Source organism: Tupaia chinensis, unplaced genomic scaffold (assembly GCF_000334495.1).
Source record: "Tupaia chinensis unplaced genomic scaffold, TupChi_1.0 Scaffold143584_1, whole genome shotgun sequence".
Classification (NCBI taxonomy): Eukaryota; Metazoa; Chordata; class Mammalia; order Scandentia; family Tupaiidae; genus Tupaia; species Tupaia belangeri.
The window spans coordinates 600,705-627,551 of record NW_006203430.1 but is presented as its reverse complement, the minus strand read 5'-3'; the positions used below and the strand labels follow the sequence as shown (position 1 = coordinate 627,551).

The 26,847-nt window shown below is 38.2% G+C and overlaps 1 protein-coding gene across 1 annotated transcript in view; it reads left to right on the top strand.

Moving 5' to 3' along the window:
• The window catches only part of L3MBTL4 (L3MBTL histone methyl-lysine binding protein 4), a 494,670-nt gene that overhangs the window by 359,204 nt on the left and 108,619 nt on the right, over positions 1–26,847 (top strand). Inside the window, exons 15-16 of the mRNA XM_006164002.3 lie at positions 6,139–6,312; positions 18,361–18,431. Of these exons, the coding sequence (XP_006164064.1) occupies positions 6,139–6,312; positions 18,361–18,431 (245 nt within the window). The remainder of the gene's footprint in view (positions 1–6,138; positions 6,313–18,360; positions 18,432–26,847) is intronic.

Here is a 26,847-nt window from a genome sequence, read left to right as displayed (position 1 = left end):
AGGAAAAGGATGTAATTAACTGAAAAATGATTGAGACTAAAATGTAAAATATAATAGGTCTTCTGGAAGGGTAGGCTAAGTGTATTTAGAGAATGATTTAAATCATTATTATATCTCTAATTCCTGGGCTGTCTGGGTGTATATTCCTATATCTGAGTTCCTCCTGGGAGCTGCTTGCATATTTTGGGTGACTTCACTTTTCAGGATTGGAGGAAAGGTTATCAATGACTTGACATTCTTCTTGTAATACTGCTGACTTCTGTACTTTTTAAATTTATGTTTTAGAGTAGGACACAGGAGAGGCTATTTCATCTTTGCTATTTGGCTTAAATTTGTAATATGACCTAAACCTTTTAGTGTCATGTCACAGCGAAAATATAATCAGCATTTAGAAACAGAAGTGGGTTGAGAGCCTGGTCTATAACTTGATGCCCCAGGCCTTTCCTGGCCCCGCTGAGGGCATCACCTTCACGGGCTGTGAAGCTACCATTAGGTAAGTTGTGACAACTTCGTTATCTTCAGGATGTGTTAAAGCATGGCACATTATTTTCAGAAGAATAGGGTAGTCAGAGAAAAGCAAGAGCTAAATTTCATGCATATATATGAGAAAATAAAACACCGTTAATAATACACTTGGATGAGCAGAACTTGGTGTCCAAGGGTTTGGCCATCAGTGGTCATCTTCTAGGCTCTTGGAGTTGGAGTGGGAAAGGAAAAATCTAGGATGAAGACTAGAATCTCTACTAATGAGCAAAGCACCTAACAGGGAATTTAGGGTGAGGAAGTATGTGGAAGACTGGCCAGAGAGTAGTTGGGAAGTAGATCCTTGCTTCTTGGTGGTTTAGGAGGTAGAATTTATGTCATGAGGCCAAGAACAAAGTAGGAACATAGACATGCATACTAGTAAGACACCTAAAGTCTACCAGACAGCACACAAGGCATTTAGGAGCAAGGACCAATGCAGAGATCAACGTCACCTGCTCGATGTCATTGCCTCCCATGCCCTTCCTTATTAAAACTCAAAGGCAGAGCAATATTCAGGAATGTTACTATTAAGCAGAGTTCAGTTTACTTTTCCACTTATTATCAGATACCAAATTTTTTAGTTAAATGTCCTAAACACAAAACTAATTTTTAAATTTTTTCCCTAGAGGGCACATTTGTCATAGTGGGGGAAGGAAAAAGTCTCCCCCTCGATGGGGATATTTTCATGCCACAATTCTTGCTCTTCATTTCTCAGTCCAGTCAGGATTATGGGCATACACGTGTGCCCAGCATTTTTTTCAAGCCTCCAGGGCTGAGATTCAGAACATCTCATCAGCCATGTGGGATCTAGCTTCCTTAACCATTAGGCATAGGGCTGGCCCCCAGACCAAAATTTTTAAGTGTAATCACCTTCGGTTTCCTCCATCATGGGGTAAGAGGATTATATATTTAACAACAACAACCACAAAAACAAACAAACAAAAAACACTAAAACTTTGTTTGCAACCTTCTAGCAGCTTTAGCTTATTTAGCATATATCCTCTTCATCTGTTTTACTCTTGATGAGACTGGGAATGACATTTTTTGTAAATTATTTGTTGAATCATACGAAATTCTTGATATTCAACCACCTTTGATGTTTAAAAACAGTAGTTTCATGTGGGTTAACCTCGTATTTCCTGCTATCTCTTCCTTTTCCTGCCGACAACGGATTCCTCTGTGAATTAAGGAGGGATGGAGAAATGGTCTACTCAATCAAAAGAATCCAGCATCCGACAGAGATTCTGTAGTTCAGTCCTCCCCCCTCAGCCTGCAGTGTTTAAGCTGCTCATCTCTATCTGTAACGAACTGACATTTGAATATACTACTCTGTACCCGTCAGAAACTGACATTTTACCTTGACCAACACAGCTTTAAGTCAGAAATTTCAGTTTATGTCAGATATTTTCTGAAGAGACTGTGTCTCTCAGTACTATATTTACCCAATATCTGGCTAAATCCAAAGCTTCAAAGTAAGTTTAAGATGGTTTTATTCTACCTAAGACACCCACTTTGTCCTTACCCCTGCCCCAACACACACACTGTGCAAATGGATTTATACAGAATCATTGAAGGAGGCTTCAAAAGTTCATGCAAAATGCACAGTAAGGAAAAATTAACTGCAGATTTCAAAAAATGTTTTGCACCAAAATGAACCCGTACTTTACATTTTTCCATAAATTTTTGAAGTCTCTTTGTACATGTTCTTACACTCACACACATACATATACACATTTATGCATGCACACTTAGACCCACACAAAGAAGGGTCTAAGTTTGGAAGAAGACAAGGCTAGTGTCAGGGATGCCATCTCTTTTTTATACTGTTTATCTACAAAGAATGCAAGTGGGCTCAGTGTTGGAACACAGAAGCTTGCTCACTGGGGAGTATCTGAATACAAGCATTGTTTTTAGAGTATTTATGTATAATTTTAAATATCTGATGATAAAGTAAACTGAACTCCTTTTAAGAACAGTATTCCTGAATACCGTTTTAATGAGGTTAGGGTATGAGGAGCAGCACTATCAAGCAGCTGATGCTGAATCCCTTCAAGGCAGTGAAGACTATTAGATCAGAAGGCCCCCTCCTCCTCACATCTTTTATACTTTCTTTTATCTCTCATCATTATCTTCTCTCAAATTCTTCCCCAACAACTTCTTCTGCAAAGTATGTTTTTGTCACTTAATATATTCTTTTGAACTTCACACTTGATTCTGCTCTGTATAATCTGGTGCTGTGTCCTCGCATGCCTTGACTCACAGAATCAGAAACTATACCATTCTCCAAACACTCCAAGGGTTCATTTAGTGTTGCATTCCTAAATAAAATTAGGAAATAGATGAATGATTAAATGATGAGAGGGACTGATTTATGAATGAAAATGGAGAGCAACAAATTCTTCTCGATAGGAAAAGTGGTAAGGAAGAGGGTCTGTGGCAGCTGTCGACAAATGTTGGACAAGCAAGCCTTAGAAGGAAACCGCCTCAAGTGCCATACAGCGTGCATCAGGTAGGGGTAATGACAGGAAAACTTTTTTTTAAATTCACAGCCATATGACCATGTGAAATTAAGGAACAGAAAATATATGGCCAGTAAAAAATCTCAAATTTTGGGACCAAAGGATGATGTAATTGTTATGTCGCTGGACTCCCACGTAGTCGACCGCAGTTCGAGCCCTGGACCTGGTAGCTTAAAACTCCCACCAGGCATGTGTGCATGTGCCCAAAATCCCAAGAAGAGATTGGAGGAGAAGGAATTGTAGCATGGCCATCTCCCTAGGGGGGTGATTTCTTGCTTCCGTCTCTTTGTCTCTCTGGTGAGCATTCATACCCTATAGCAAAAATCTCTCAAAAAAAAATCTCAAATTTGGAGTGTGTTTTGGGGCAGGAAACCTTTATTATTATTATTATTATTATTATTATTATTATTTATTGATAATAGAGTAATAGTTCACAGAAGTGAGGTGGGGAGAGCCCAGCATCTGGTCACACAATGATCCTTCTTCTCCAGCCTGCCAGCCCATGAGACCATAGGTACTCACAGGCATGCCTTATGCGTCTTCAAGAAGATCAGACTCAGGATTTGAACTATGATGATCACGTGGGATCTAGCTTCTTCTAAGCAGTGCATTACCACTGTACCATGGAACTAGCTCTAGAAAATATTTTTAAATATCTTAATAAAAACTCAGCTGTACCTCAAAACAAAACAAGGTGTCAGCCTTACTTAGACTAACCTATGCCTTTCAACTTGTTTTTTGTTTGTTTGTTTGTTTTTTTGCCAGAGGAAGCCTGAACTTGCCAGAGAGAAACAGTGGGGAGGGGGAGAGGGACAAAGCACTATCCCCACCATTTGGGCATAATCATGCTATAACTCCTTTGGGATTATGGGCATGTACAGGCCTGTACACACGTGTGCCCAGTGGCCTAGTGTATTCTTCAAGTCGCAGAGACTAGGACGCAAACCACACCATTGGCTATGTGGGATCCAGCTGCCTAGACCACCAGGCCATAGAACTGGCCTTACACTTTTATCTTCAGTACCCTCTTCCTAAAGTTTCTCTTAAATCTCAAATGCGACAGCATAAAAAGTTGGCTCCTGCTCCATTGCTCTCGGAAACAGCACTTTCTTATAGGGCTCTTCTCATTTGCTGACATGTGTTACCTAGCTGTTAAACCGGAGCAAACCAAGTGCTGCTTTAACTTGAAATACCTGCCTGTGGTGCTCTCTGTACAAGACTTATGCTGGGGTTTCCTATGAGCTTCTTTTCTATGGTGTTACAAACCTGGTCTCATTTCTGCCCACCTGACTGCTGCTAATAATTAAGTGATCTATTTTGAGTCTTCTCAAGAAAGTATCAAGCAGAGATTTTGGGAAAGTTCCTTATTCTATATGAGTGCATTTTTTAACCTATAAAATAAATGTTACTACTATTGTTAGGTATTTAGCAATAAATGTTAGAAATAATATATATGTGTGTGTGTGTGTGTATGTGTGTGTGTATATTATAATGGGTCTATAGTATACACTCAATGGGAATAGCTTTTTTATTCTCATTAAAAGTTATATTTATTGGTACAGATGTCTTAACTTCTAGATTATATTCTCTAAAGTGCCTCGTATGTTGCAGATGGTCAGTTACTATAACTGAATAGATGGATAAATCAGTAGAACAATGCTAATGATTATAAATTACAGACTATGCATGCACTCCTATACATACACAGTTGTTGATCAACCATGATGCCAGCACAACTCCACCCTGTCATGAATCAGCCAGGACAGTGTCATCCTACCCACTGCGTGTTCAATTCCAGAAGTCTATTCTGGATGTAGGTTGGTACTAAAGTCTTCCAAGGGCTAGATTGTTTATAAGCCCTCCCAGGAAACCTCAGTCCAGTTTAAAAGAGAGGAAAATCAACATCAGTACCTGACTTTATTCCAACCTTAAAATAATAAAAGAAAACTTCAGTGTATTCAAAAAGAACTTATGTACCATGTATCAATGAATTTACAATGAATTAAGTGAATTTCTGAAGACGAACCAATTGCCTCTATGTCTGTACATTTGACCACATACTCTCCCAAATACAACTGAGTATAACACTGTGATGGCGATAGTAGCTACCATTTAATGAAGGCAGCGGTGTGTTTGTGTATTCGTGTGTGTCTGTATCTGTCTGTGTGTGAAAGAAAGAGAGAGAGAGATTTTCATGGTCACAGTAATCCTTGAGTTGGATTTGCTTTTCCCACTTCCCATGAGAGAAACTCAGAAGCTCAGGCATGAAATATCTTCCCCAGAGCAGTGGACAGGTGACCCATGACATCTGCATTTTCCCTGGAAGTGGTTGCCTTACTCCTGGCAGCAGCAGTTTGGGGCCCCTTGGAGATAGGGGCATGGGCACAGAATGTGATGGAGACAACGGATCAGCTGTAGAAGGAAACAGGTCATTTTCCCTGGTAGACCATTCTGTCCACAGCCTGTTGTTAGGCTCCAACAGAATCCAAGATTCAAAATTCATCCTAGGCTGTTGTGAGGGGCAAGAGAGTTGGATGGCCTGGGCTAAAGTCTCTCCTCTTCCACCTCCGAGGTGTTCCTTTATTTCCAAAGCACCACTTCCTAGCAAGTGTCAGAAAAGCCGATATGGTGATCCTGGATTCATGAATATTAATACATGAAAGCGTAATAGTCTCTGAAGCTGATAAATATTTTTAGTTATCCACAGTTTTGTAATCTAGGTAGCCAAACCAAGGCATGAATATTGGATAGCTCAAATTTGGAATCAAGTATTCTGTGACATTTTCATGCTCCATTAGACACACATCTCTTTCCTATCGTTAGATTGTGTTTTATTTTTTAAGTTTTAAAATTGTAAATGCCACATGTGCTGATGAATCTACCTAAGAGAGCCGGCTGACCCATGTCCGTGGTTCTAGAACCTGAGATTTTCTTAAACGTCAATATGAAAAGAAACTTACATGAGTGTGTTCAGTAAGAGAAGAATGTCTCTATTCGGTTTTTAAATATTAGATGTGAGTCTGTTCCAGTGACAATGGACTCCTGATTTATCACTGTAAACTGACAGCTGTGCTCGCATTTTTATACAAACCAGCGCTTTTGGCTGCCCGTACTCGGACATGAACTTGAAAAAGGAGGCAACACTTCAGGATCGTCTGAGAGAACAAGCACAGGCAAATTTGGAATCAGACTGTTCACATTCAAAATCAAAAAACCTCTGTAGTTTAAACTTCATTGGGAATCATGAAAAGGTGAACAGCCAGCCCAGGTAAGAAACTTCTTGAAAACGTGAACCAGAAAGTAACCATGTAAAATATAGTAAAAGAACAAATGTGTTAATAATAGTAGTTCCTTATATATTTTTTCCAAATAATTCTTTTTATTTACAAATATTATGTTCACCAGTTCACAGAATTCATCTAAGGCTTGATCTTCATTTTTGCAATATTTCTATGGCTGCATCTTTAAATGTTTGAATGGCCTTTTTCTGAATGTGCATATCATACATAAGCAATAGAAAGCATATCTAATTTGTACAATTCTAAAAGATGCCTTTTTATTTTGAAAATGTCTTTATCCTTTGGAATTGTGTCGTAGATGTTATCTCTTTTGGCACATGGTCAAGTATTTGTATTTCTTTAGTGATCAGGATTTCCTGTTACTTGTCTTTGTCATTTTTAGTCCAAACATACCTCAGATACGATTCCTTTGTACTACGAGCAGTTTTCATTTTGATTTATCAATAACACATCATCCTTTTTAAAATACAAACTTACAATTTTAAGTACCAGTTTTTAATTTTTATTTATGTACATCTATTTTCCAAGGGGCTACAAATGCAAACTTAGTTGATATTTTTTACTCCAAACAAGTTCATCTAAATAACATCTTTTCTCCAAAGAGCTTCATACTCCATTTGGGGAATTATAAACACAGGAAAATCTTGCACTAAGTAAATAACAAGACCAGACAGATTGAGTTAAGAAAGGCTAGACCAAGCAAGTGAGAAGTGGGCGTTTTCCAGACCCCTCTGTGGCAGAAGGCAATTACCTTCAAGGTCTTGAGGTGCTTAGCCCTGCGTCTTTGAGCTTTGAATGGGCTGCTTCTCTTAGACATCAGGGCCTTGTTCTTTCCACTCAGCATGTGTAAAATGATGAGCACAGGCCTCTCTGTAGGTACACTTTCCACTAGAATAGCTCTGCCTATTTACCCCTCCCTCTCAGCAGGGGCGGTAACTCCTTCACTCCCAAGGCACACCTGTTCGTTGGGAGAATTTGGCTTGCAGAATACACTTTTCACATGGATTTTATCCCAGAATGTGGATTTTGATCTTTTTTTTTTTCCATGCAAATGCTGCTTTAGAGCATTTGGGTGACATTTCATTTTTGTTAAGTAGCTTATTTTGGTTTTGATCGCTGTGCACATGACTGCAGACTCACTCTGTTCTGTTGCATGATCTATTTCCTATGGATACCCATGCCTCTCTATTTTTGTAGCTGTATCTTGCATTTTTATTATTTGTTATACACCCACTCCTCTTGTTGAAACTTCACAGGGTCTAGTTGTTCTTTACTGCCTTTTTCACACCCACACTGTTTACAACTTTAAGTAGTTGAGAACTTGAACATCCTTTCCATTTCCTGATTGAGAGAATTTTTTCTTTTTTTTTTTTTTGAAACTGCTTTCCAAATAAGAGTGCTTATTTATTCCAGAACCAGAGACCAGTACGTCTGTTCTCCCTATTCATTTTGCTATATACTCTGTTGTACTTTTTTTTTTAAATAGAAACACAGTCTCTCCCATAAATATTTTTAGACTGTCAATGTCAAAAGTCACAGAAACGAAATAGAACTTTGAGCCTCTTAAATAAGATTACTATGCTGTTGGACTTTCTTAGAGGTTAGTTATTCACAGATATATTGCCTCTCTTATCTTGAACACCTTAGGAATTTCCCTGTAATGTTCAATATATTATTATGTATTTTACCATTTTTTAAGAGACTGTGTACTGAAATATTGATATGTCAGATAATTACTGTGGATAGGAAGAGTAGGGAATGTTAACTGCTAATCAAACTGAACTATCATGGATGATCTTATTTAGCCAAATCCTATTTCATTTAGGTGTAGAACTGTTTGAACAGCTGGAGGAGCGGAAGAGTCCTATAGAACACATCCTTGGTGAATCCTGAAACCTTCTTTTGCATTCAGGTCTCAAAACCAAAGCCGTCCTTGCACTCCAGTCCCCACCTAGTGTTTTTTCACCAGTCATTGTAGTCATGTTTAAAAAAGATCGGTAGTACTAGCAGCTGGGCCCCCTCTGAATCTCCTCAGTCTCCCTCACATCCTGTTCATGGTCTTGAATTTCAGGGTGGGGTGGAGGAGAGATCAAGAAAATCAACAAAGAGTAATATGTAGGCAAATTATGCACACATAAAATACATTTTAACTTTCCCACTCTTTACTTGTAATACTTTCCTGAAGCTGCCTATTCCTCTATTACAGATCTTTGTTCTTGAAACCGCAAGCTATTAGATACAGGTAGAGAAGAATGTTTAAATATTCTCTTTTCTTCTGCATATTGTGGAAAAATACTTTTCACTTGGCTCCTATCCAGGCTTGGAAGGGTGGGTGCTTTAAAGTAGTGAACGTGAGAACCACACTTTATACTCCACTCATCTTGAGCTCTGGGCAGGCCATCTATAATTTATTTTTACAAGCATCAACTGTCACCTTAGAATTTCCAAACTTCTGGGAACAGCAGTTGGCATAATGGCTATGTCGCTGGACTCCCATGTAGTCAACTGCAGTTTGAGTCCCAGACCTGGTGGCTTAAACTCACGCCAGGCACATGTGCGTGCGTGTCCAAGATCCCAAGAGGAGAATGGAGGAGAAGGGATGGCGGCGTGGCCATACCCCCGGGGAGTGATTTCTCTCTTTCTGTCTCTCTATCTCTCTCTTGTCTTTCTGGCACGTACACATGCCCTATAGCAAAAACCTCTCCAAAAAAAAAAAAAAAAAAATTCCAGACTTCTTGCAATTTAGATGTAAAATGTGAAATGAACTCTTTTTTGATATTATTTCAAAGTCAATCAGACATTATCCAGAAATTTAGAAAATCTTGTTTTTTTTCTTAATGGCATCTCAGTTTTATAATTATTTTTATAAAATATGTTTGCTCTTATATTCATCTTTGTAGATGGGATTATGATGTCTTTATTGCATGATTGAGTAGTTGAAATCACCCATTTATGTTCCCTATTTTTTTAGTGGAGGGCTGCATTTTAAATTTGAGTAGATTATATACTACTACTTGTTTACAAGATTTACCTTCCTGACAGTAAATATACAGGTGATAGTAACTACAGAGTATGACTTACAGTTGGTTACTATTTCTGAAAAATATAGAGATACTTCTTCTTTCTTTCTTTCTGCTGATACAGTGAGTGATATTATATGGTGATTCATTAAATGGAGGCAAATGGGCTTATATTTGAGTTATTTCACTGGGTATATACTCTTGGAGAGGGGATACCTTTAATATGTTTAGAAGATTATACACATTATCTTTGAAGTTTCCCATAATCTTGTGATTTATGCAAAACAAACATTGTCATCATAGCATTATCATTTAGGTGAGGAAAGAGAGACCCTTAGTAATAGCTGATCCGTGATCCCAGACATAAGTCTTATGATTAAATTTAGTGGGTTTCTAGTACAATCGACTACTACTAACACCACTAGAAAGCTCAACAGTAGTAACTATTCCCTGCCAATAGCTTACTGGGGCTGCAAAGCATTGTGCTAAACAATTTACTTACTTCATCTTGTTAATTTGATTTCATTCTCATTAACAGCCCTTTATGTGGTAAGTTTTCTTGTTCTGATTTTATCATGTAGGCACTGGAAGGTTCAGAGAGGCTGGGCGGTATTCAAGATCACACAGCTAAAGCAGTAGAAAAGTAGGAATGTGAGTGCAGAACTGCCACATGCAAAACCTCATGCATGTTTCAACTACATGAAGTTAGCAAAGGAATGGCAGGTCAAGGCTTTGGAAGTCTTGGCTGGATTTATGTTTAAGTCACTTTCTATCTCAGCCTAGGATTCTCCAGGTTATCTTGGGGAGCGTTTGTTTCTCATTTTATAAAAGTAGAACCACTGAAGGGAAAGAATTTTACCATTTTTCCCCAAAACTGTTTATTCTTATTTATACCATATGCATTTTCTACCTTTTATACATTTTTTTTTTTGTAAAATACTAATGGCTTCTACCTGCAACAAGAGGATTAAATTACAGTCATCAAAGCATTGTGATCATAAAGAAAATTACTTTGGAATACAACTGCCCTCCCTATATTATCTATTAGCTGGCTTCCCCAGGCCTGAGGAGAACCATTATTTTAGACATTTTCCACCCCCTTAAGTGTTCTTTAATAGCTTATTTTGGCTCTCCAACTCAGCGTTCAACATATTCTAATTCACACAATTCATAGCACCACCATTCATTAAAATATCTGTCCTATTCAATCAATTTTATTAAGAAAATGCCCAGTAAAGCTTGCTTTGTTATTCCTGGTGCCTGCCGTATTATAAATTTACGTAGTTCTTAAGAGCCAACATTGGTAATAAAAATGGTTGAAGACAACGATGTTAATCAGAGAGAAAGGCACGTAGTGGAACAGTTCCTTAATTATCCTGATAATAAATTGCACTACCGTGAACCAAGTACATTTGTTTCCACTGCTCAAATTAGCTTCAAAATAAACACCTTCCATGAAGGCCATTCTCAGAATTATAACAGTATTAGTGGGTTATTCCACCTTTCAAACTTCCAAGTTTGGAAATAGATTGTCTTTAATCCCTCAGGCTTTCTCTGGGTTCTTCCCGTAGTTCTCCACCTGGGGAGGAAAAGTCCACTCAGTGTACCCACTTGCTCTCCGTCATTACTGCAATATTGTTTTTATTCCTGTGCTTTCGTTCCCATCCTTTGGACCTTGTTTATTCCTGTCTGCATCTTCTTCCTTCCCCAAGGCTCATCCCAGTATTGAGGTTGTAGCAGTTCCAAACTATATGCGCATCTAGCGGTTAGAGATTGTGTTTCCAGTTTCTCTATTTCTATAGCCTAGTGTAATTTTCAAACATTAGTAGGCATTCAACCTATTAAATCAATTTCGAGCAACCATTGTGTGTCAGGGACTATGACAGGCTCTGAGACAGAGAGTAACATAAGAGACAGTCTTCTTCCCTGCTCTCACCCTCCTCTGTCCTCTCAGTCTATTCCACACTTTGGCAGCTTGTGTGTGTGTTTGTGTGTGTGTGTGTGTGTGTGTGTGTGTGTGTGTGTACTTTATTCATTCTTGTTTTGTGTACCTTATTTTCTCAAAAAGGTTTCAGGCTACCAAAGGGGAGGACCGATTTTCATTATGCTTTTGATTTTTGTCTCTTCATTACTTTTCACATTCTAGGTTCTTAGTGTATCTAATAGATTAATCCAGTTACATATTCATTTTCCTCTTAGAATTGCAATTTCTTCAGCTGTACAAGGGACATAAATGTGAGGTTTATATAAGATTTTCAGTGTAAGTTTGTAGAGATTTATATAGGTATAGATACATGACTAGGCCTGATATGTGGAGATAATAATAGTAGAGACTGTGGAAATAATAATTTCATATCTTTATTTTCTATTTTTGTAATTGCTGCATTTGAAGTCTTGCAATTGGACCAATTCTAGTTCTCTATATAACACATACCTCTGCACAACACATAGGAATTTAGATCTTTAGTTATTGAGTCTGAGATAATACTCAGCATCTATAGCAAAATTAAGCCCCTCAACCAAGTAACTGCTGATTAAGACAACAAGGCAACCCAGACTCTTCTGCGTCTATAGAGGGTTATGGCTGGCCAGGAGACTCCCAAGCCATTCAGAGAAGCTCCCCTGACCCTACTCCCCCCCACCATCCCACCTCTGAGGAGCCTATAGCCAAGGGTAGTAGCCTTAGAACTTTATGGTGGAAAAAGACTCAATACTAACCCACCCTCTTAAACACAGAAAAGGAGACTAAAGCCAAAGAATTTGATTCTCACCATCTATTGCTGGTAGAACCTTTGAGCTCTCTGCTTACTATTCTGTACCACTTCCTACCCCCAAATTAAGATTTGGTCCAACAAAATTAGTTTTTTGGCCTATGGATAGCCAAGTAACACTCACCTCGCTGGTTTTGGGTCATGGCCATAGCCAGGCCCTGGCATCTATATTTACCTGTTGACTCAACATTTGGGAAGCTCCAATTAAAACTCTGGTAATTCTCCAGTGAACAGAACACAAAAATTCTTGGCCTCATCAAGCTATCACTTAATGATTTTAAAAAAGCAAGCAAGTAAGTGGCAGGATGAGATTTTTGAACTCAGGCAGGATGGCTCTCATCCTGGCAGACGTGGCAGGGGCATATTGGTGCACTCATTGCATCACCCATCCTTCATTCATTCAGCAAATTTTCATGGAGCATCTACTGGCACCAAGTAGTGTGTTAGGTGCTAGCACCATGGAGGTGAGCAAACAGCTCCATCTCTGTGTGGGACATATGTTCAGGCAGTGAGCATGGAGATGGGGAAGAAAAAAGGAAAGTGAGTCATAAATGAAGAGAAAAACTGAGATTGTGACAGGTGCCATACAAGAAGTGACAGGACACTCAGAATGTTTTCAGCAACCACCTGTCAGAAAGTTGTGGTGACCACAAGCAGGCCAAGCCATTAAGGGAAAGAAGGGCTCTGTTGAATATTTTGCAAATTGAAAATGGAGTAAGTAACATCAAGATCAGCTCAGGAGTGTAGAGAAAAACCGTGATGAGCCAAGAGAGCCCAGCCCTCTTTGGATTCTATCTGCTTTTGTTCCTTTGGCACTTTCATTACTGTCTTATATTTCTAAACAAATTTAGTTTTGCTGAAATGTTATGAAATAGCCAAGGTATGCCTTAATAGAGTCTTAAAAATATTTTCTGAGCTGATTTTCATAAGGCATTTTATAATTTACTGTGAATCTCTGAATTTCTGGAGTCTTGCCTTGGCCCAGGCTCTGAGTAATTAAGTGCTACAGAACAGCATGTTCTAGAATGTCCATGGTTCTGTGGATAATGGAAATATTGGTGTTCTTGTGCCCCAGAACACAACACAAAACAAAACTTTGCTGCCCAAGCTCAAGAGGGTGTTTTTTTTTTTTCTCATCTGCATACTTATTTTGGAATTAAAATAACTCTTTCTCAGTCACGGGAAATAGTAAAATTGGTATATTTACTATGATTTTTTTCTCACTACTAAAACAGTGCTTGTGTATTACAGAAAAATTAGAAAATGCAAATGAGTAAAAAGAAAAAAAATTAAAAATATATATCCAGTCCCTTTCAATCAAACAACATAACTTAGTTTTTTTTTTAATCAGAATTATTTAACTTTATTTAGTCAGTTATTTTAATTTGACCAGACCAGGAGCAGAGGCAGAGTAAAAGAGAGAGAGAAAGGGAGAAAGCAAGCCTCCAGGCCCATATATCCAGTGCCCCTAACCATCATGCCACTTGCTGGCCCCAATTTATTTTTTTTTAAGATAATAAAACACACATTCTGTAATTCAAATAGTAGAGAGGTTTTTAAAAATTACTAATTTCCCATCTCCTACTTCTCAACTGTGCTGCTGCATCCTGAGGTTACCAGTGTTAACAGACTGTCACGTACGCCCTGCACCATTTCAGCGTTCACAAATGTGTGCATAAATGTAGACGTACACTCATCTCTTTAAGTAGTATTAACCTGCAACTTGTTTTATTTAGCAATATGTCAATGAATGAACTGCTGTATCAACACAGATGGACCCAATGCATTATGTTTAGTAACCGAATCATACTCCATATTGTAGTTGTAGACATACCTCAATTAATTCCACCCATTTCCTCTTCTGACAAGGGATTTCCAGTATTTTTCCTCATACATAATGCCACAATAAACACATTCATATTTATGTCATTATTTACTAATGCTTTATACTGCCACATCTTAGAAGGTTTAGTTAGCTATCACTTATAAACTAAACACATTGTACAAATCCTTTAGATTGATAGACTCTCACAGGTTCTTGATCCCTTCTGCTTTAGTATAAATAAATAAATTTACATATCCAAACACATGCACATACACAGAAATATTGGAAGCTTTTGTGGTCCTCCTGGTTGGTCCCCAGCTCCACTTCTTGGCCTCATCACACACCGCATTCCATCAGAAGTTCTCCCTGCCTCACCTTCCCACAGGGCTGTGCCCTTCCCTGCAGAGGCCTTCTCGGCAATGCCCTTAGTAAAGCTTGCTTTGAGGCCTAGCGTAGACCCACTTCTTCCTGAAAAGTTTTCTGATTTCTCCTGCCTGTACTCAGAGTCCTCTCCTCTTGTGTGGTCTTGCACATTGCAGCCCCTTTCTCAGCCTGCAACATGTGAAAGTTGGCAGTACCCTGCTCCGTATCCCCAGGGAGATTATGAACCTTCCAGTAGCAGAAGCCATCTCAGCCAAATGTGACACCCACAGACAGGAAAACTTCAGAGAAACGTTGGCTGGACTTGAAGAATTTGGCTAATCATTAAAGGAAGTCAGAGCCCAGTGGTTGCCTTTTAAGATCTTCCAGACATTATTACTAAGTTCATTCACTAAGGCAATTCTGGGGGAAAGACTCAGGTATAAAACAACTCCATGTGGTGTATTTTTTTACCTCGCACACATTTTCCTTTGTATAACAGGGTACAGAAACTTTTTTTTTCTTTTTTTAAAGAGCCAAATGTAAATATATTAGAGTTGCCAGCCGTAAGGTCTCTGCTGCAACCCTCGATGTGACCATTGTGGTGGAAGCAGCCATAGACAGTAAAAACAGCATGCCTGTGTGCTAGTGGAACTTCACTTACAGAAACAGGTGATGAGCAGGACGTGACTTGGCTGTGGGTTGCCAACTCTTTTTCTAGAAGGTGTCTGGGTAGTTAGACTAATGTAAGTTAAATTCAAATTCTGGTTCTTCTGATTGCTGTGTGACTTGGGATAAGCTCTTTTTAACACCTCTGCCTTTTCAACACATTAAAATAAGATTGCTGTTACTTCCCTCATCTTAGGCATCTATTTCAGGATGTCAGGGCTTACCACTTATTGAGCACAGAAATGGTAGCGACCTAACCCTGCCTTGGTAAGAGGAGTGGATACCTAGAAAGAGGGTCAGAGGATGGGTGGCCCCTGCTCTGAACTGGAAGTAGTAAAATCCTAAGGAAGAGGCCAGTTAAGAAACAACAGCAAGCAGAGACCATCAGTTGCCAGTGGCAGATTTTACCTCTTAAGTCTTGTACATTCTTTTCCAAACTGGAGCAGTGTAGACGGGTGGGTATCTTGACGCTGCAGCAGAGCAGTACTATTAATCAAAAGTTCTGAAGATAGTTTAGTGTACCTGGAGCTATAATGACTCTACACAAGGTATAGGTCGAACTTCAGGAAGAATTATTAGAAAAACAGTATTACTTAGAGATTTAGATGGAGATTTAGACCTTAAGTCGTTTAAAACACAAAGAAAATACTGAGTCATTTCCAAACATTTCTACAGGTCCTGTATAGGATATAGACACTTGGATGGCTTTTTCCACAGCCCCAAGATAGGGTCTTGAGACTGGCCTGCAAGACCCTGTACAGTTTGACTCCAGCTTATTCTGTTAACTCACCTTTCCTTGCACTGTACATATGCTTCAACCCTCTCCCCACCCCCACCCGCAAAGTAAGATTGGCTTGTCCAGGTGCCCAAATGTTTCTCCCCTTCCATTTCACTTATATTCATTCTATTCCAGTTTCTCCATTTCCCCTATCTTAGTTCTCTTCCATTAGGAATCCCTCAGTCATCCCATCCTCATTCTCTTAAACCCTGACCTGTCCACACCATCTGCAGAGTGCTCCAACTGGCCCAAGCATCAAGCCATGTCCCTTCGGCTACCAGGACCATTACTGATTATCTTTTTTTTGGACCCCCTCAGTCATCCCATCCTCATTCTCTTAACCCCTGACCTGTCCACACCCTCTGCAGAGTGCTCCAACTGGCCCAGCATCAAGCCATGTCCCTTCGGCTACCAGGACCATTACTGATTATCCTTTTTTTTTTGCTCTGCCTGTATCTTCTCCTTTACAACTAATTTGGAAACGATCAGTAAACTCTCCCAGGACTTTGGAAGATGATATGTCAGGTAGAAGGAAACCTAGATTTGGAGTCCCCAGACTTGCGTTAGTATACTGGTTCCACCATGGATTTACTATATGCCCAAGGTCAGGAGGTCGTTTAGTATCTCTGAGCCTCGGTTTCTTTACTTATAAAATACGAAGTCTGTCGCTACAGAGTTTTCACGAGCATGAAACCAGGTGAAATGAGGAAGCTAGGAGTCCTCAGAAGGTACCCACTTGGAGTTCTCAGGAAACAGTAACTGAATCGGAACTGCTCACAGGGTTTGGTTTGGCATAGCTCCCTACTGATATAATCATCTGAAAACAAGATTCTGCTTGGCATTTAAAAAAAAAAAAGCCACCTAATAAATTTATTTGATTTATTTTAAAATTGCTTTTTAAAATCCATATTAAAATTATGTAAGGTATACTAGCTTCTATTTTCTAATTTTCTAAGATAGAACTAAGATCTTCATTAGCATATATTTCAGAGTGATGCTTTAAGACGGTTTGAAAGTCAACTCCAAGTTTTATAGCATTTGTAAAATCAAGGAGCAAATGCCTAAAGATATGTCAAAAATACACAAGCAGAGCTAAAATTCTTTATATCCCTATCGTCTTCATTGCAAAATGGCTACACTCTGCTACTTAATGTATGTGTTGTGCTTCTGGGCTCCCATGTTGACCAGCTCTGTACGCCAGACACTGATGAGTAGGCGTGTTAGGTATAAGCCCTGTTTCTGTGATTTCTACTCTTTCCTACAAGAATTCCAGTAAGTCCTGATGAGGAAACAAGATAGTGAGAAAGAGAGAGAGAGAGAGAATATAGTGAAAATTGTACATATTGTACATACACTGTTTTTAAATTGTCTGTCGCTAACTGCTGAGAACAGCCTGGTGAGGCACGACCATCTCCATTTGGCATACTAGAAGCTAAGACTCCAAGCATTTCAGTAACAATTCGGATCACAGACTGAGAGGCTGGGTTTGGGGCAAGAACCCAGGTTTTCCTGCATCGAGGATACGGTAGCTCCTTTGCACCTCAGTTAACTGCCTGTGGTTAGCATGTACCACCATGGCCACAGGTAGGACTTATTGGAAAGTCCAAAGATTGGGTTTCAACTGAAAACCTTTCTCTGCTCCTTGCCTTTTTGATCAAAAGTCTTAATGATTAGGAGATATAATTAGAATGTATTTCTACTGTGATAGACATGTTTATACAGCATATAGATAAAATCACCTCGTGGCATACAAGTGATTTAGGTTTTTAGGTATAGTTTTGGTAACAGATTCAGTTTCCTCATCTGGAATGGAAATGAAATAGACCCCTGAGCAACTCAAAGGCTTGTCAGTGAGGGTAGGATGAGAGATGCTAGACAAGTGGAAAAAGAAAATGCAATGTGCAAAGTAAGGTATTATCATTTCATTAAAATCACAGACATATACGCATAAGCTAATCAACCGTCTCAAGTTATGCCTACCTAAAATTAATTGCTAGGTAATTAGCAGTCCTGGAAAAGTTTCCCTTTCGAAACTTTCAAATGCGTTTTAAAGTGTAAGGCTCAGGTTTTAATAAATTTCCATGATGAAAGAGTTACAAAATTAAACCTTACCGTATACTGTAGCATTCTAAAAGTTAATTAATTCTCTGACATTCAGTAATGTAACTAAATTACTTCATACAGTTGTTTGAGCACAATGTCTATAATCTTCTGATTAAAATAATAAGCTCTAAAATCATCGGGAACAACTATTATTTACCCACCTACCACAGCATTACCCACCATGCCTGATAGCCCCTCCTCAGAATCTGAAGAGATTATTCCCCGGAGAGTTTTTGAAATTTTTTTGCTATAATAGAATGAGGGGGGAGGAAGTGAAAACTTTTAAGCTTCTAGTTTCCAAGTCAGAGTTTCTAAGCAAAGGTATATTTTAAAATCTTAAAGAAAAATGCTATCAAGGCTCTACACAGCAAAAGACCTTCTAATTCACTCTTGTTTACCGTACGGTTTCTGTTTAAATTTGTGCTGCTGTCATGATTTATTCCTACCTCACAGAATAATGAACCTAGATTTTATTTCTGTTCTTTGCCCAGACTTGTACAGCAGGCAAAGTGTTTGAAAATCAAAGGAAAAGAAGATATTGACTTGGATAATCTCTTCAGAGGTAAACTAATAATAATAAGAATAATAATAGAAAACACCAGCAAAAACAGAGAATATACTTTTTGTTGTGCAGAATGTTCTATTTGTTTGACTGTTTGGTTTTATCATTCCAGTAGGGGATGAGAAAGAATTGAACTAGTGCGCTGGTCCGAATCCTGCAAATAAATTTGTCATTTCCCTATTCTCAACCTTCAGTTTCTCACATTAGAGTAAAAGGCCTAGACTCTTTAACCTCGGTTCTTACTCCTGATAGGACAGATCTAAGCTGAAGTCAGTTCCTTGGTGGTCAAATGTACAGAAGCCCTGAAGGGAAACCAGGAGCAAATCACTACTTTGGATGCTTTGGGAGACTAGGAAATGTACGTCCTTAGTTAGTTACCAGGAGAAACATCTAACCATCAGAGCTGAGGGATTTGTTGGAGAATAGAAAAAAGAATTGCATGTTTCATTTAGTTGTGTTGCTTCCAATGACTCCTCAATCTAGATAGGATTGTGAGGTTAGGTTATGTTGTAGCAAGCTAAGGAATGAATTTTCTCCCAGTTGCATTATTTTGCTGCAAAAACTTTCATTTGGTCAGATGGGAACATCAGTCATTGGTAATAAGTATCCTATGTCTTTTGCCATCGTCTTTCTGGGTGTTGGTATCTTCCAGAACACAGTAGGAGACTTATTTATCTCCTAGAGGAAGGGGAAATTAGTGAGTTTTCTGCTGACTTAGACAAAAGTGTAGCAAATTAGCACAAATTGGTAGCATGGCACTTCATCTCAAATACAATAGCCATTGCCTTTTTTGGGTTTTGTTTTGTTTTGTTTAAGATAAAAGGTGTGCTTTTGGTCATAGAACAAGAGGGCTCTGAGGTCCATGAGCAATGCTGACTGCTCTTGTTAGGGACAAAACTTGTGGTTGGAAGTACTTCTGATTCCATCTCAGCCCCAAGGGTGAGGATATTTTCCTCAGAAAATGGAATATCGTCAAGTTAGGTTTCATTGTAAAGCTGCATGTTTCTTCTGCATCAGAAGACTCTCTATGTAACATAATCAGAGTCGAAGCTTGCTTTAAATAAAGTAAATAACTGATATTTTAGAACCAGCTTTGTACGTATGTCCTCATCCTTTTTACCAAACCTTCATTCCTCAAATAACATGTTTTGGAACCACATAAGAAGCGTTTAAAAAAAAACAAAAAGTCTATGCGTTAATTCATATTTTGATGCTTTTGAAAAGATACTCAAAGAGTAATTATGTACTCTTTCCTGTTAAAACAGATACACAGTTTTTTAGCTACATAGTAAAAGTAATAATGAGGATCATTCTGACAAAAGTAGAAAATATCCCTAGCAAACCGCATTTGCATAATGTGAAAGATGACTTCTCTACCAATTTGTTTGCTATGCACTCGTTCTTTTCTATATCACATATAAAAAGGGTTTTTTTATAGTGCTTTTATTTATTCATGCATTCAACATGCTCTTTCATTTACACATTTCCATTTCCTCGCAGCATAAGTCTATGGTAACAGATAGGATGTTTATGTCAGAATTGCTGGCGGTGGAGCAGCCTGTCCTCTGCAGAGCATGCGGGTTGCCTGTGGGCCAGTGATGCTCACGTGCTTGTGTGCAGAGAAGATGCCCTATGGGATCCATGCCAGTCTGTGGAAACAGAATGCGTGGCTAGCTGTGTTGAGCACCTGCTTTCTAGTCCAGGCTGTTATCACCCAAAGTGATTCTTCCTCATACTGGAGTAATCCCCCTTACGATAATTAAGCACATTTACTCTGGTTCTAACCTGGGTGAGACAAAATAACAAGGATAAAGATGTTATTACCATGACGTTACATGATTACATAATGTTTCCTTGTCATTTTTCTTAAGCCTATATATCTGAACATATTTTTTTAAGTCCTTATCTTTTTCATGGGGGTATGGGGCTATTTGACTTAGAATGAAATTAATGTCTTCTTCATTCATTAGAAGACTTATTTTTTCAAAAGAAATAAGCTAAAATCTGTTCTCTATTTGTCTTACGAGGGAAAATAATATACACCGATCTTTAGTGATTGCGTACACATGTATATTTATATGAACATACGTTCTCTTTTTCATATTTCAGCATGCTTTCAATTTTTACTTGCAAGTGCTTTTATTTTCTAAAGTTTCTTATTTGCAGTAAATACGTACTTGGCATGTATAATTTAAAAAAAATTAAAAGGATATCCATTTACGTACTTGGCATGTATAATTTAAAAAAAATATTAAAAGGATATCATTATTTTCAAATATAATTCTTTTTTTTTTTTTGAAAGGTTTTTACTATAGGGTGCATGCACTCGCCAGAAAGACAAAGAGAGACAGAGTGATAGAAAGTGAGAAATCACCCCCCCCCCGAGGGGGGATGGCCATGCCGCAATCCCTTCTCCTCCATTCTCCTCTCGGGATCTTGGGCATGCACGTGCACACAGCCGGTGTGAGTTTAAGCCACCGGATTCAGAACTCAAACCATGGTCAACTACATGGGAGTTCAGCGACATAGCAATTACACTAAGTGCTGGTCCCCTCAAATATAATTCTTAAAGATTCTGAAATCTCTCCTTTCCCTTAATGATGTATAAAAATAAGTCTGGATGACAAATTTTTAAACTATTTTATAATGACACAAAGCATGATTACCTGAAAGGATGTTTGCTAAAAAAAATTGACAGGAGTAAGTTGGAGTTTGTCTTACTGATCTGAAGGTTTACTCACTGAGTATTACCTAAGACATGACAAGTGATAATTATCCTTTTGTGTGGTTTGTTAAGTAAAATAATCCATGAATGTAGAGTTGACATGTTTGGCAACAATAGGAGTTCCTTCTTCAGGAAAGAAATGGCGCTCTGTGTGGTGACCGGACAGATTTTTACCTTTTCCCAATGAGTGTTCCACAGAGAATGGGACACAGTCTGCTCCTTGAGTACCAGTTGAATGAGGCTAATTAATTGCATTTGCACTGACGATGAAGGATCTGCTCATCTAAGTGCTATGTCCTTCTGCACCACAGAGCGCCTCAAAACCAGAGCAGTTAGCACTCACATGTAACTAATGCTCATTTTTTAAGCATCCTACAATTAAATAAAGCAAAAAAGAAACTAAAGAGATAAACATTGTTAAATCATTCATAGATATATTTTGTACATAACAATTCACATTTTTATCTTCTTTACACGTATAAATTCATACTGCATTTGGCAATCTACGGTTTGCCTTTCCCACTCCCCACTTCCTGCTGTCTCATGGTTATCTTCCTAAGTTGGTCATGTATACCTGCCAGGTTCTTTCTTTCTTAAGAGAAATTGTAGCCAAGTACACAAGAGATCACATCTACTTGGGTCAAGAAACAAATCTGCCTCATGTTCTCTCATCTCCTCCTCCTGCCAGGGTCACTGCGAAATCACTGTTCTGATTTCACTCACTTGTCAGTTACTGTTGCCCTGTTTTGAATATTTCATAAATGGAATCACATGCTATGTGCTATTTTATGTCCGGCTTCTTTTGTTAACACTATGTTTGAGATCAATCTAAATCATGGTTTGCTTATTCACATTGTTGCATTTTACTGAGTTTTATGAGGATACTACAATCTATCTATCCATTTTATTGTTGTTGCTTTCGGTTTTGTATTCAAGCTAGCGGCACCACTAGAACTATTCTAGTCTGTGCTTTGGTGGATATGTGTGTGCATTTCTGTAGGGTAAATGTCTGGATGGAATTTCTGAGTACTTGGGTTTGTGTAAGTTCAGCTTCAAGAGCTGATGTCTAATGTTTCTACAAAGTGGTTACACCAGTGCATACAACACACATGCTATGGAAATTGCAGGAACTCCATGTCCTTGCCAGTAGTTATTATTTGTCAGTCCCTTTCCTTTTCATCATTCTCTTGGACTTAGAATGGTATTTAATTATGCTTTTAATATCCTTTTTTTGTGAAGTACCTTTCCCATTTGTCGTTTAGATTGCTTTTTTCTGGTCTATATGTAGTTCTATATTTCAGTATATGTGTCCGTTGCTGAGTGAATGTACTGCATATGTATCCTCTGTGCTTTGCCCTTTTGCTTTCTTAATACCTTTTGATAAATGCAAATTCCAAATTTTAATATAGGTCATTCATCTTTTCTATTTTAACTATTGCTTTTATGTCCAGTCTTCAATTCTTGCTTATTCCATGTTTATGAAGATATTGCGCTATTTTGGGGACCAGCAGTTAGTGTAATGGCTATGTTGCTGGACTCCCATGTAGTAGACCGCAGTTCAAGTCCCGGACCCAATGGCTTAAACTCGCAGGGCATGTGTGTGAATGCAAGATCCAGAGAGGAGAATGGAGAAGGGATTGCAGCGTGGCCATCACCCCTGGGGGGTGATTTCTCGCTTTTTGTATATCTTTCTCTCTCTGTCTTTCTGGTGAGCACACGTGCCCTATAGCAAAAACCTCTAAAAAAAATATACATATTCTGCTACTTTTTATTCTAGAATTTTTAGGCTTTTTTTTTTCTTTTACATTCAGATATACAGTGTACCTGAAGTTTATTTTGTACATGGTATAAAATAGGGGGTCAAGATTTGCTTGTTCTATGAATATTTACATGATGCTGAACCATTTTTTCAGAAGTATTTCTTGGCAGATGGCATAATGGTTACGTCGCTGTACTTGCTTAAAAAAAAAACTCTCTTAAAAAAAAGTCTTTATTTTCAAGAAGAGTCTGCGCTCTAATACTCATTGTAGTTTTTTGTAAAACCTTCAGTAGATTGAAAAAATTGCCTACATTTCTAGTTTGCTTTGTTTTTAACTTTATGAATGTGTATTGAATTTTATAGAATGCTTTTTCTTCTTCTATTGAAGATGATCAAATGATATTTCTCTTTTATTCTGAATTATATTCTAATGGCTTTTAAAGAAACATTTTGTCCAAGCATCAAAAAGCTTGGAATTTCTCAATGAATTTTTTAAAAAGTCATTTACCACCACCCAGATCAAGAAATAAAACCAATACTTCTTTACTACTGTAGTTAGTTCTGCTTTGCTTACTTCTAGTTTGTATAAATTTCAGTTACCATGCAATAGTTAAGCCAGACTAGTCCCCCAACAGCACAGTTCAGATTTCATTTAGCAAGGTATGTTAACTGAGTTATGACACAGAGTGCTAGCTTTTTAGTTCACAGATCACTATTTAAATAACAGATCTCATCATGATCAGTGACTAATAATGTCACTTCTTTCAAAGTCCATTGCTGACTGTTCACAGTACTCCGTTATTCAGTTTACACACTAACAGCAAAACATGAGGGTTATGTTCTAGGTCCCTCAGTGGATGCCTGAAACTGCAGACAGTACCAAACATTTTAGATACTATGGGTTTTTTTCTATATGTACCTATCTGTGATAAGTTATTTCTTAACATTTTGCCAAATGTTCATGGGCCTACCAGAGAGAAATGGGAGAGTGAGAAAGCACTCACCATGGGAGATATTCATGCCTGCGGGGGTTCCCCTCTCCTCCATTCCTCTTCCTTTTGAGACTTTGGCTATTGCATATATATGCCCAGCAGTTTTTTTAAGCCTCTGGGTCTGGGACTCTGACTGCACAGTTGCTCATGTGGGATCCAGCCACCTTTACCACCGCACCATGGGCAGGCCCAGGATCAGTCCTTTATTAAAAATAATAAAATAGAACTATAACAACACACTGTAAAAGAGTTACGCAAATGTGCTTGCTCTCAAAATATCCTGCTGTTCTGTAGATCTTACTAACCTCAATGTAGGATTTTTTTTTTTTTTTTTTTTTTTTTTTTTTTTTTTTAGTATGAAAACAGAACTTTCACTTAAAAGAAGCACTTTATGGCCTCTCTGTGGCAAATCCAAATTGTCAGCACTATTACTGTTGCACTTAGGGGCCATTAGGTAAAATAAGGGTGACTTGAACACATACCTTGCAATACCACAACAGTCTACCTGCTGAATGAGATGGCTACTAAGTGACTGATAGACGGGTAATGTGTACCTACATGTGGATACACTGGGCAAAGGGATGATGCACATCCCAAGCAGGTTCAAGTAGAATAGTGTGAGCTTATATCACACTACTCAGAATGGTGTGCAGTTAAAAATGTATGGATTTTCCATAAATGGGCTGGGGAGGTCTGCCCATGGAGTGGTGATTAGGGCTGCTAGATCCCACATGGTCAATAGTGCAGTTCGAGTCTTGGACCTGGTAACTCAACACGTTGGGCACCCTGTGCATGTATACCCAGAATCCCAAGAGCAGGGAGAAAGGGAGAAGGGATTGCAGCATGATCATTCCCTGTGTGTGTTGGGGGCATGCTTTATCACTTTCCCTCTTTCTGTATCCCTCTCTCTGTGTGTCTTTTTCACATAAGCACACATACTCTCTGGCCAAAGTTTTTAAATAAATTATTAATTGTTGATTTCTGGTATGTTCCATTTAATGTTTTCACACAGCAGTTGGCTGCAGGTAACTGTAACTATGGTAAGTGAAACCACTGAGAAGGGGTAACTATTGTAGTTGTGTTGCCTATTTGTTCCCCAGTTATAATACACATGACATTTTAAAAATCTAGATACTCCAAAGAGAGAATTATCCAATAAATATGAAAATACAGCAAAGAATTGAACTGATGGCATTGGAAGTGAAATTCGAATCAAATGCCAACAGCTTTATAGAAAAAACAGCCAACCACAAAAATGCTGACCCTGCCTCCATTCAAGGCTGGATGTTCAGTGAAGGGGTTTAGCATTCGTAAACTCATGACATGAGTGAGGAACATGGTTGCGATGAGCAAGATGAAGCTCTCACAGAAAGAGAGGCCAGCAAAAAGAAAACTTCACTTAGAAGGAACTCTGAGAAGTATTTCACGATATTGCAAGTACAAAGGTAAAATGTTACAATCCAAACTAGAATATGATAACTTACCAAGAGCTAGAAAAAATTATTGTTGTGTGTCATAGGACAAGAAGAAAGCAAACATGGCTCAAACACCACTGGGTTAAGTTTTTTACAAACCACTTTACTGCAGTATTTTTAGTGTTGTAAATCATAATGGACCAATTTGTGGTTGACACTGAGACAGCTTAGTAACTCTCTTTAGTGTTTTGACTGAAATGTGCAAAAGTCAGGAATAGCAGATGGCATAATGGTTGCGTCACTGGACGTCCATGTACTTGACTGCAGTTAGAGTTCCAGACTTGCTGACTTAAAACTCACACAAGATGTGTGTGCATGTGTGCCCAAAATCCTGAGAGGAGAATGGAGGAGAAGAGATTGTGGTATGGCCATTCTCCCTGGGGGGTGATTTCTCATTTTCTGTCTATCTCTCCAGTGAGTGCATGCACCCTCTAGCAAAAATTTCTCTTAAAAAAAAAATAAAAACTGTACAAATATCATGGAAAAATCACATTTTTTTCCTATTGATGATCAAGTTCAGTTTGCATGGTCAATTTTATAGCCCCATGCTAGCATGCCAACTGAAAAGAACCTTTATTTATAAGAACTTTTCTGTCTTTCATGGGGGACATTGGTCTTTAATTTTCTCATAGAGTCTTCATTCTGTTTTGATATTAAGAGTGTGATGACCTTATAAAATGATTTGGGAAGTATTCACTCTTCTACCACTGCCACAAAGAGTGTATGCAAAATTTACAACTTTAACATTTTAGGTAAATTTACCAAAAAAGCTATCTGAACCTAGAGACTGCTTTATATGAAGAGTTTTAATTGCCGATTACGTTTCTTTAGTAGATTGAGGACTTCAGATTTTTCAAAGTATTTCTTTTATCAATTTTCTTAGGAATTTATCTATTTCGTTTCAATTTTCATGTTTGTTGCTATAAGTCGTTCACAATATCCTCTGATGAGCTTTTCTGTCTATAGATATTACAATTACATTCCTTCCTTGTTCCTGAAATTTATCTTTTGAGCACTTGTGCTCACTCTTGCAAATTTTCTCTCTGTGCATCTCTGTCTGTTTTCTGTCTCTATCATCCTCTCATGATTAATTTTGATAGAGGTTTATCCATCTTGTCAATGGACCAACTTCTGCCTGTGTTGTTCTCCACTGTACATGTGTTTTCTCTGTTATTAACATCTGCTTTTGTATTTCTGCTTTCCTTTGTCTTAAGGTTCGATTAGCTATTGCTTTTCTGACTCAACTAAATGATTTCTTAGACTCTTTATTTCTAAACATATTTTGATATATGTATTTAAAGTTATTAGTGTTAATCTAATCTCATCTTTACTTACTTTTTGTAAGTTTTGATTTGTACAATATTAGAATCATTTAATTCAAAATTTTTCCCATTGAAATTGAAATTCCCCAAATCCTCAGATTCTATGAACTTATAAGGATCATGTGGATGTTTATGGGTGTAGG